The sequence below is a fragment of the Stegodyphus dumicola genome, chromosome 1 (assembly GCF_044657685.1).
Source record: "Stegodyphus dumicola isolate Sdum_Otavi_A_Nest chromosome 1, ASM4465768v1".
Taxonomy (NCBI): domain Eukaryota; kingdom Metazoa; phylum Arthropoda; class Arachnida; order Araneae; family Eresidae; genus Stegodyphus; species Stegodyphus dumicola.
In genome coordinates this window covers 237,701,677-237,713,896 of record NC_140768.1, presented here as the reverse complement: position 1 = coordinate 237,713,896, position 12,220 = coordinate 237,701,677, and the positions used below count along the sequence as shown (strand labels likewise).

The 12,220-nt window shown below is 31.5% G+C and overlaps 1 protein-coding gene across 5 annotated transcripts in view; it reads left to right on the top strand.

Annotated features, from left to right (window-relative positions):
* Nucleotides 1-12,220, top strand: part of LOC118192035 (solute carrier family 52, riboflavin transporter, member 3-A-like) — a 99,596-nt gene that overhangs the window by 44,179 nt on the left and 43,197 nt on the right. Inside the window, exon 1 of one of the 5 annotated variants that reach the window (XM_085826613.1) lies at nucleotides 9,494-9,515. The exons of the other annotated variants lie outside the window; for them this stretch is intronic. Coding sequence (XP_085682739.1) covers nucleotides 9,504-9,515 — 12 coding nt within the window. The 5' untranslated portion in view covers nucleotides 9,494-9,503. Of the gene's footprint in view, nucleotides 1-9,493; nucleotides 9,516-12,220 lie in introns of those variants that run through there. 5 annotated transcript variants of the gene reach the window in all.

Below are 12,220 nucleotides of genomic sequence, written 5' to 3'. Positions count from 1 at the left end.
GAATTCCATAATATGCAAATTTAAATGACTTTAAATAACGAGTGTGAATTTGTGCTTAGAGATGAAATTGACAGTTTCAGCCTGCTGCTCTGAAATTTTGTTGTTGCGAAATTTTGTTGCCTCTTTTTTGTGCTTTGCTACGAAACAGTGAGTTTGCTTTTGATTCAAATTGCGTTAGTACTCGCGGGTTAGGTGAGCCAGGAAATTATGCTTGAAATTTAATTATTGTTTGTCCATCCCGTTAGAAGACGAAGTTATTTTTGTTAATATATTAGTTTCCTGTAATGATAATACATGCTTTAGTTTGATTTTACTTTGCTCTTTTTATTTTAGCATCGTAGGTTTGAAAGTAAAGAGGGATGATAATTAGTTCGACAGTGTAAGAAGATTAAGACTAGGCATCTTAGCTACATCAAATACAATTAAGATACAATAATACGCCGAACAAATATTAATTTAGAAGTCAAACAACAAAAATCAGCGTTATATTTTCAAATTTTCACAGAATTAGCTTCGATGGTTTTATCGAACCATCATCCTTAGTTGCAAAAGCGCAAATCGATTGCACTTTTGCAGCTGAGGATGATGGTTCGATAAAACCATCGAAGCTAGTCCTGTGAAAATTTGAAAATATAACGCTGATTTTTGTTGTTTGACTTTTAAATTAATACATCAAATACAGTTTAACATTATTATCCACAGTTTAATTTTTCTCACATATCCTATGCTATATGTCATTTACCACATATTGTGTCATAGTTGGCTGAGAAAATGGAAGCTTCTATACCAGTATTTTGGTTAAAGGTCGTTTCTTATCCCAGATAAGATTATCCTAGAGTACGGAATGATAAAATTAAAAGAAAGCTCCTAGAATAAAATTTTGTATATAATACTAACTCTTAAACTGTTTTTTGGATATGGCTTGGATCAGTGGGCACTCAGTTCTTAATGGTAGTAAGCTGAGCCAGCTGCCATATAATTTGCACCCGGTTCGAAACCCGGAGAAAGCATGGATGGAAGTAATTTTCTATATCCCTATGTTGTTGGTATAATATAGGTTGCCCACTATAGTGAAAGCTGAGGAACGTTCTTAGTGATGAGGTGGTTAACTAACCTATGTGTTCAGCTGTTTCGGATGACTGCTTATTTAGCAAGTGTCCGATCATTGGAAAGAAAGACTAATACTTACGTACGGCTGTGAAATCCCGACATTAATACGAGATTACTGAAGATGCTTTTGAAGGAAAAGTCCTGAGAAAAATCTTTGGCACTGTAAACATCGATGGACCAAATAAACCAAACCCTACCGAAAGCACTGACAGGCTTTGCAAGTTGTCCTTCGATGCTTGTTAGTGCCGAAAAAGTATTTCGGTCCCAAAACATCCTTTTTTAAAACCTGCTATTTTATTTAAAAAAATATGTGTACCTGCATTATAATGCACAGAACAAAATAGCCAGTTAAATATTAAACATCTTGAACTGAAATAATGATGTTGAATACGTTTGTAGATAGTGACTGGTTTACAAATGGTGAATTTCAATTAAAGAATGTATACTGTAATTTTATATAGTTACATTCAAACCAGTATTTGGGTTATTGTTTTGTTTTGGGCGCATATCCCCCCCCCATCTGAAATGTTAAGAACGCGAGATTATTAGCGTAAATTTCAGGTACCAGAAATTTTGGTGATTTTCACTGCTTAACCCGCGATTTACTCTCGAATTTTATCATTCTTCTTTTGGTGATAAAACTACTTTTGTAATTATAAAGGTATAACTATATCAGCAGTTATGAAACATCACAATATAGATAACTATCATTAATCGCGTATTTACAGATTAAAAAAATACATTTTTGAGAAATGTCTGCAATTTTTTGTCACTTTATCTGCATCCAAAGTCTAGGCTCCTCCATTTCCAATAAAAGCGATAGTTAATCTTCCGTATGATAGCAACTGAACACAGAAAGTAAATAAAGAGGGCATTTTTACTTTAAAAATCAACTGCAGTTTTCTATCTGAAACTATTTCACTATTAAAAATATTGTCCAAATCCATTATTTATCATATAAACATTGCATTACCTTTGCAGTATTCCTAAAAAGGCTTTTGACAAATGAAATGTCAGTTCTATTTTTCAAAGTTTTTCTTTTTCTTATACTAATAGCCGCGCACTTATTAATTAATTTATCTGAAATGGCCCAAACTATCAGTATTCACCTGTTTTATAGAAAGCCTTGCCAGGGTGCTCTACATAGGCCGACTGTTTAATACTCCCAAAGAGGGAGGATTAACGATAATAAACAAGCTTGCCATCTTTCTCTGGATTCTGGACTCGGGATCGGGATATGATAATCGGCACCATTTGTCAAAGGTTCTAGAACAAACAAGTCTCGTATTGTCACTCCGTCTTTATCACTGAGCAAACAAGGTTATGTTTAAGTCACAGCATAGTTCCCATATTCATATGAGATGCGACGTTATTTGTCTTCTAACCCTCGTAAAAATAATCTTTCAGCTTAAAAGCAAAACTGTACTAGAATATCATCTAATAGAGTCTAAGTCTTGTCTCTCTCTCTTTTACTAGCGGCTCAAAACAGGGATGGCTGTGAACGGCTCCCTATGAGAAAATCTTTTGAACGAACTGCGCATGCGCCGTTTCTTTTTATCGCCAACAAATGATGGTAAACATATTGTAATTTCTCGCCACCGTTTCGCGTTTCATTTGAATTAGCGTAGGTGTTATCAGTGAGATTAATAACAACGATAATAAAAAAAGTCATTTCAAATGTTTACGCAAGTAAATATTTTTTGCTCTTTTTCACACTATATATGCTATCATCGATAGAATTAAGAACTTTTAGTAATTAGGTCAAAATTAATTTTAACGTGTAAACAAATTTGAGTACAGATTTTCATCAGATGTCTGAAGGCAGTTACTATATTTCAGTACAGCAAATCCTGGAATATAAAAGAAAAAAAAATTTAATTGAAGTCTATTCTTCAGCTTCATTCTAATTCCTATCGATACATCTCTCTAAAGCAGTTTATTACAGGAGTTTCAGATGTAAAAGAAGTTCATAAAAGTATTAATCAATGAAATTATTTCCAATGGTCGGTGAAATTGGTTGCAGTTTCAGACACTGTTGCAGAAGTTTTCACATACAATTGCTGTTTATTGTGCAAGTAATATTGAAACTAACTAAAGTGTTTGCATAGATTTCTGCATCTTGGCGGAAAAAATGGAACATTAGTGGAAACAAATTATGTATATATTGATACTGTAAAATTTGGGAGGTTTCAAAGACCCAGCAGAAAATATGGTGGCATTGATATCAGTTGCATATTTACTTTTCCAGACTATTATATCTGAAAAGTACGAAAAGCATTTCATCTACACCATCAGCTTCTTACAAAAATAACTGAGGCTCATCTCAGTTATTTTTGTAATATAGTATGTACGTATTAATAAAAGATGCTGTGAATGTAATTTGCTGTACAAGATAATAAACATGAGTGTCGTTAGGATTTCTAAATATATGTTTGAACAATTATGTACAAAACATTCCTTCAAATTCACTTGAAAGAAATGAAACGAAACTGAAAAAATTCAAGAATCAGTAAAAAGCAACTTTTTTATATTTGGATGATATTTTCTTAATGCTATGTTTAAAATCACAATTTCTTAAACTGTTTGTTTTAAGTATACATTTATACTTCTTGCAGGGTTAAAGTGGCCCTAAATCAACATAATTTATTATATTATAAATAATGAAAATTGTACATTACTTATATAAAGAGAAACATAAAGTGACATAGTATGTTAAGTTAGGTTTGCAAAGGTAATTTAAATATTTTCATTGTGCAAGACTTGTATGCTTAAGAATTTTTCAATCTTGGTGTTATTTATCGTATAAAACATCACAATTCAAATAAAAGTACTATTTTGTGGTATAATTCCATTATAGGGGCCGTAGCAAATTGCAGCAAAAATATATGCGCAAAATCTAACGAAAGCGGCGATTTCACACCACATAAATTTAAATAGTTCTATATTTGTAAGTCATCGCCCACATGATATATTGATTAGGGAAGCTGACTGCGATACGACAAGGCCTAGGCTCGAATTCCGGAGAAGGCATGGTTATAACTGCTGGTTCCTTCATAGATTTTTCCGCACACCCCTATTGGTTTATTAGGTGCCTCCATAATAAAGTGACCACCACCTGGCCTTAGTTGTGGCCAAGCCAAAGGCCCGCCGTTGGGGGGGGGGGTAATATTTGTAAGTCGCCATTGGAATACTGGTTTATTTTTTTTATTCTTTTTTGATAATGATATGGATCTAACAATTTGGGAATTGCCCAATGACAAAATGTCTGCAATATAATTTTTCCAAAGAAAAGACATCATTCATTATAGAATATTATGATCGAAAAACCACGAGATGAAATTATGCTTTAGCGGTAACTCAATAGCGAAATGGAGGTGCAGGAATGAACCTGTATTCTGAAGAAAGGATTAAGAAGTCAGATATTGGATTGAAGGAACGAAAATCCCCTTCCTTATAACTGATAGGCAGGCTCACCTATTTTTGGTATCAGGAGGTGACATCTATTGAATTTTGTGAACTCCAACTGAAGATGAATCACAATACAACTGTAGACTGGAAGATATGCGTGAGGTGTGTGCCATAGCTTTAATTTCTCAGCCTAAGTTGAAATTCGGTGGATGTGGAAAAAATTATGAAGCAGACAAAAGCCTTTTCAGTAGAAGCAAGAATAACATTGGACGTCTTCTTCTGCCACAATGGGTTTTCGGTGGATTGTGCAGAGAATCAAAAGAATGTTTTAGTCGCTATTCCAGATCGATCGGTGAAAACCTTATGGAACATCATAAAGGTTTGGTTTGGTTTATGTGATTAGAGCAAAGCCTCGAGGGCTATCTCCCTAAGGGAAGAGAGGCCTGTGTGGAGGACTTTCTAAGGGAAACTGGCTTGTATACACGTTACACATAGAGAAAACCATTAAATTGTCCATACAGCCAGCCCGTTTGCGGGATTCAAACCTCAGACCGAACTACCAGTGTTCAGCGACTTTATCGCTCGGCCACTCATGTTCGAACATCATAAAGGAAAATGTCACAGAAGGAAGCATTATGTATACTGACTGCTAGAAATCATATAAGTTGGATGAACTGCGATATGTCGGCATTGAACATTTTACTGTCAACCACAACTAGAATTTTGTGGACCCCGAAACGGGGACCATACGCAAACGATACAGCGACTGTCGGGCAGTGCTAAATGGCGTAATAAACACCATCGGGGCACATTTCAATTCTTATTTGTCCGAGTTTATGTATAGACATTTGCACAAAAAAAAAAAAAAAAAGAACTGAAATTTTTTCTGCGATGTTGCAGGATCTTAAAAATTTTATGCCTCCCGTTTAATTTCACTTATTTTTAACCCTTTTTTTTAATAAATTAAATTAACAAAAAAGTGTAATATATGAAGTTAACCTTCCATCAACTTAAATTAATAATCTTAGATAGTTACAATAATGCTTTCTTACAGTTAGAATTAGCCGTTTGTTTATATTAACTTATAATAATAAAGTGTATTATATGAAAGTAAACTTTCATCTAAATTAAAATAATACTCTTAGATAGTTATTTTTTATTATTATGCTTTTCTTGAGTTAAGGTTACCATAATTATTTTGGCATCAACAATAGTTTTGGTGATTTTTTGCGGTCCCTATAACGGAATTGTACCGTATTTTTAAATGAAAATCTAGTTATTTAAGTCCTTTGTATCTATAAAAATACATACTGCAATTATTTACTTAAGTCATAAGGCCCTTTTCAAAAGTTTATGTCTAATTTAAAATAATTAGTTAATGTCAACTTAATCATATATATAATTATTGTAAAATCGTGGTGTTTAAAATGCTTTTCGCTACTGAAAAACAGTGTTTTTGTTATAACTTTATAGAATTAAAAATCCCTCAAAGTAGTATATTTATAGTTTAAAATGTTTGTTAATAAAAATTTATTTATTTACATGATGTTTCTTAGAGTGAAGTAAAAAAAAAAAAAAAATGATTGCTTGCTTATTTATATTCATGAAGGTATATTTCTAATACAAGTAATAATAACTTTTGAAAAATGTTTCATGATTCGAGTAAAATCTGGATATAAGGGCCTTTATAGCAGTCGAAACAATGTCGTTTCTTTTCAAATTGTATGTGCCATGTTCAAATGCATGATTTATGTGAATTCAATCACAAATTTGATTCTGCTTTGATCTGAGTGTTTCATGATTTTTTGCTGTATTGAAGAAAATTTTTTGGATATTAGTTAATGGCATTAAGGTTCATTAAATTAGTGTGTTCAAGATTCAGCGTATATGAATCTATTAATGCACATTATGCTTCTGAGAATAAAATCAGAAAACTGTTATCCTCCTTATTTATAAATATGTTGGTAATTTCAAATGTAGGTAATAATGGAACTCTGATGTAAATAGAATTATTATAAAAAATGTTGTATGATTCTGACAAAATTTGAATGTAAAGGGTTTTTATATCATTTGACACAAGGCTGCGGTTATTCACTTAAATCAATTAGGCCCTTTTCAGATTGTATCTGCCATGTCCAAATGCATAATTGATGTGAATTTAATCACAAGTTTGATTCTAATATATGGAGTTTTTCTAATTTTGAAGAAAGTGTTTTGTATATTGACTAATAGCATTAATATTCTTTCAAATAATGTAGCTATTATTTAATGTAGAGTTTATGTGAATCTATTCATGCATGTTGTTCCTGAAAATGACATCAGAACATTAAATACCTGTTTATTTATATTCATGAAAAAATATTTCAAACCTAGGTAATTATTTATTACTATTGTATGTAGAGCTAATATAAAGTGTTTTGCATTTGTGTTAGAAGTTGGATGTTTGAAGTTTTTGCTTTGAAAATTATTTCAAACCTTAAAAACTATGTCTTTAGTATTACAAAGTTTGCTTTATCTAAGTGTAATCGTATAACAAGTTAGGATATATAATTTAGATCTTTTATGCTTGTTCTCAGCATTAAAAATCAAGTTATGGTTATATGCCAAAAAAAAAAAAAAAAAAAAAAAAAAAGAGAGAATCTTTTCAAATTATGTGTCTAACATTCAGATGTTTGATTTAAGTCAGTTTATTTGAAAATGAAACTGAAGAAATTTATTACTTGCTACTATTATTAGTATGCGGTGTAGCTGAAAATCAAGTAAAAACATTTTATGATAAAATTTTTGTATCTGAAACTGCAAGATAATTTTCTTTTTTCCCTTTTTGTAATTTATTATGTACTTTAAAACTTGTTATTGAGTTCTTACATTTCCTTATTTTTCAAGTGTTAAAATACTGTATGAAATTTTTATAGATGATTACTATATGATATACTATATGGTTTTTTTAGTAAAATAAAAATTTATTTTTGATTTGGGCAATTTTCTTACTTTATGAAATCACAAAACTTGTTTAAGAACTACAAAACTCGTTTAAGAACATCTTATTACAAATAATTTTTAAACATTTAATACTTCTAAAATCTAAATTTATAGGTGATGAAAGCATAAATGAAGAAGTATGTCATACTCAATTAATCACACTACATAAGAGAAACATTTACGAAAGTCAGTAACCATGTATTGCCACTATTTCATTATTATTTTTTTTAATTTGCATTTTTAAAATTCTCTAAAATGGGGCATAAATAATATAACGATAGAAATAAAATGACTACATAATAGGTATATAAAGCGGTTGAAATCTGATGTAAGAAAGTTAATTTTACTATATTATGCAACGATGAATTTCAGTCATGAAGTTGGAAGGTTTGTTTAGAAGGAGATTCTGATATAACCCTAGAGCTTCTGTGGAAGTTTCTATTGTTGGTCGTGAGGCATTCCTGCTTAAGGCAGATATCTGTAAAATACTTTTACATAATCCAAATAATCCTAATCCGTTAGTTCTCAGTAAAGATATTCCTTCTGTTAGGTAGCTAGCACACATTTCATCATTCTCAATTAAACTAGCAAACCTCTTTAAATGTAATAGCTTTGATTCCCATAGAACATTTTAAAATTTAGGAAAATATTTTTTTGTAATCTACATGAGCATTAAAGTTATATATGAAGGGAAAATACTCAAATAATTATTCGAAAACTAAATAAATATGATTATGGTTATTAGAGAAAAAATTCTGAAATTTGTAGGTTTTTTTTTTTTTTTTTTTTTTTTTTTTTTTAAGTTTGTTAAAGATGTCTTCAAATCAATCCATAATAAAATTATTACTTTCAGGTTAGGTTAACTTCATATGGACTATCTGCCTAAGGGAAGGGATGCTTCCATGGAGGACCTTTCTTAGGGAAACTAGCACCCAAAATATTTATTTTTATGACAGGAATTTCTCTTATTTTGTTCTCAGAAGCACTATCATAATATTCGAAAAATGTCTCTTCTGCCTAGTGATGGCTCGGAAGCTGAACGTGAATGTTTTCACGGAAAGAATTTTAATATTTAACTGTTCAGTTTTCATTGTTCGCAATGAACTCTATCTAAATAGCAGATCTTTCATTTTCAACATTTAAAACAGTTATCATATGTGTGACAAATATTATTTATATATAAAGTGAAAAAGGAACCACTCTCACATTCGAATTTTCCGATAATTGATAGAAACAACGCCAAGTGGCGCATAATAGCCAAATGTAGTAGCCCAATAATCATTTGAAAATAAATACATTTCACTATGTCCGTGAGCAGAAAATAAATACATTTCACCATGTCCGTGAGCATGCGCATAACAGGCCTTCCGTAAGGAGCCGCTCACAGCCATCCCTGTTTTGAGCCGCTAGTCTCTCTTTTTCGTTTTTTCCCTCTTGCTGCCTGACGTCGAGTTTAGCGAGTGTGTGGGCCTTCGGGCCATACACACTCAGCAGTCGCCATTTGTTCCTGTCTAATTTTGCCGAGAAAGAAGCAGAATGAAGAAATCCAGTACTTAAAGTAAAAGTTTGATTTGTGAATAATATAATATACGCGCAAGTGTGTGGAATTTGTGAATAAAATAAACGCGCAAGCAGAATATAAGTAACTGTTCGACTTCAAGATGTGCTGGACCAGCAATGTGTCACCACGTGCGATGTGTGTAAAGATCATATGAATGTAAAAGGAAAAAAGAAGAGCTTATAAGTGTGTAACCAGACAGCGCGATAATATGAAGATAGAATTCATCAAGTTTCAACCGCAAAATTATTCGATGGAACATAATTGCGCGAATAGTCACGCGTCGGCACTCCACGGACATTCCATTTGAGTTATCGCATTGCGAGTATCTAAGTTATGATATTTTAGTATGTATATGTGTGTGATAAATATGTCTTATTTAATCCAGAAAGTATGTGTATTGAAATAAAAATGTGATTGGAAAAAGAAAATAATCGGCTCATGCATGCATCAGTGGGTAAGTCTTGTTAATCTATTTAGTAATGATTATGCAATGTACTAAACACCAAATTTTAGTTTAAGTATTTACGCAAAATTAATTTGTACTCGATATTCTTAGTATCGACACTTTATACGATCAAGGCCAGCAACACCACATTTATGGTGCCGTGACCAGGATCAAAATAATAAAGGCACATTTATGGTGCCGTAAAAAAAAAAGGGAAATTAAGTTTTAACTGTTTCATTTCAGGTAGAGAACCATTTTATGCTTATGCCTAAAAATATAACTACACATGTGATTCCAGTTTGATAATTGCTTAAATATTTTGAATTTTGTGATGATGTCTGATATCAAATAGGTGAATATTAGTAATGATTGGATAAAATTTTGAATTTTGTGTTTATCTGATATGAATCATTAAGAAAAAGTTGAAAATTGCGTATGTAAAAAAAAAAATATATATATATATATAGAATTCCATATGACTGTTTCCTGCTAATGTGAAATACTTTAATGATAAAAAGTAGATATGTGAAAATGGTAATATCAATTCTAAATTGGTCAGTATTTAAGAAATTATTCCTGAATGTATATCATATTGTGTGGTAAGGAGTATGTAATAACTTGTATCCATGTGAAAAATTTCGATAAGTTACAATAGTGTATTTATGAATGTACTATATATTAGGAGTAATAATAATAGTAATTTAGAGTGGTACTAAAGTATAGTAAATTGATTCAGAATGGCTAAGAAAAATAATGTAATGAATATGAGTCTGGCTACTGCTCTGCCTACTTTTTCAGGGGAGCATGACGAAAATATAACGTTTTTTTTAGATCAGTTATGCCAAATGGCAAATTTAGAGAACTGGAATGAGAACAGAAAAAGTTTGGTGTTAAAAATTCAATTGAGGGGTAAAGCATTAAAATTTGTAATTGATAATGAATCGTGTAAAGATATGTCATTTGATGATTTAAAAGCATTACTAAGTAAAAAATTTGCAAAATCTCAGTCATTTGACACAATTCAAAATAACTTTAACGCAATTAGACAGACCCCAGATCAGTCAGTGGAGGACTTAGCGGAAAAAGTGAATACTTATGCCACAAAATATTTTGGGTGCTATCCTAGTTCGAGTGAAGAGGTACATAACCTCACTCAAAAAGCAATGCTTTCAAAATTCTTAGAAGCTCTCAGACCAGATTTAAGACTGGAGGTTAAAAAACTAGGACCTATTGATTTTGCTACTACTGTTAAACAGGCAAAGAACATAGAAAAAGCATTGGAGGATTCTGGTAATAGCTCACAGACACATGATTTTTCACCTGAATTAAATACATTAATTATGCAACAAATGCAAAATAATAGAGCCATTGAGGATTTGTCAAAAAAAATTCAATGAAATTTTACCTAATGGTAGCGTAAACAATGTAACTAGCCTAGAAAATAATACTACACCAAGTAGTAGTAATAGAGAGTCTTGTCATATTTGCCAACAGAATCATTGGACTACAGAGTGTCCTTATTTTCCTTCAAACAATAATTTTCAATATTATAGACAGGCTAGAAACAACCAGAGAAGAAATTTTTATAGGGGTAACTTTATCAATAGAAGGAATAGATATAATAGTCGGTATGCTTTCACGCAAGGTAATAGACTACAGAACAGTAATAGAAATAGGCCACAATACAGAAGATACAATACTCGTACAAATAATTTAAACTAATGAAGGGTACTTGCAGATCTCCCAGATACACAAAGTATTACTCAAGTGCCCATAAAAAAATTTGGGGGAAACAAGACAAAATAAAAAAAAGTAAGGAAATCAAATAGGCCAAATACACATGAAAGATTCAGACACAAAATTAAAGAAAGTAATGAACAAAAATTGGTAGCTTCTTGCCAGACTAATAGTATCACAGAATTACCAGTAATAGAAATCAAATTTGGCGACTTTGTGGTAGAAGCATTACTTGATACAGGTGCAAATTTAAGCTTAATACAGCCAGACACCTTGCAAGTAATAAAAAAGTACACAAAGATTCATTACTTAAGCAGATCTGTAAGAATACATACGCTAAATAATGCTACTATCCCATATGTATCTGCTGTAAACTTAAAATTTCGTTTAGGAAATAAATGGCTTGCCAACCAATTTTTTGTTACACAACATAATTGGAACACAAATTATCAAATGATTTTAGGGTATGATTTTATTCAAAAAAATAAGATACTTATAGATGCAGATAAAAGTCAGTTAATCATTGATAACACATATTTTGATCTTTTGGACAAAAGAAAAAACTGTACTAATATTAATGCAAAAAAGGTAGACAAGAATAGTAGACCAGAGGATTCGGGTATTGTAAGAGTAGTATTGAATACCAGAATTGCGCCAAATACAGCAGAGATAGTAAAGTTAAGCATTCCAATTAATATGCAGAAAGAAAAGCAAATAATGTTCTCACCAGACAGGCGAAAAGTGGGCAAGATAGGTGTGACTGATTCAATTCATGAGATAAGTGACAGGCAATATATATTCACCATAATTGAAAACAATTCCAATGCCGCAATTATTCTAAGAAAGGGTGAAAAGATTGGTAAGGTATATAAAGTTGAAGAAAAACAATTTGAAAAACCTAGAGAGCAACAAAATTTGCAGATTAACCATATAACTTTAAAAGAAATTAAACAATTAAGAAAGGAGGAATTAAGCCC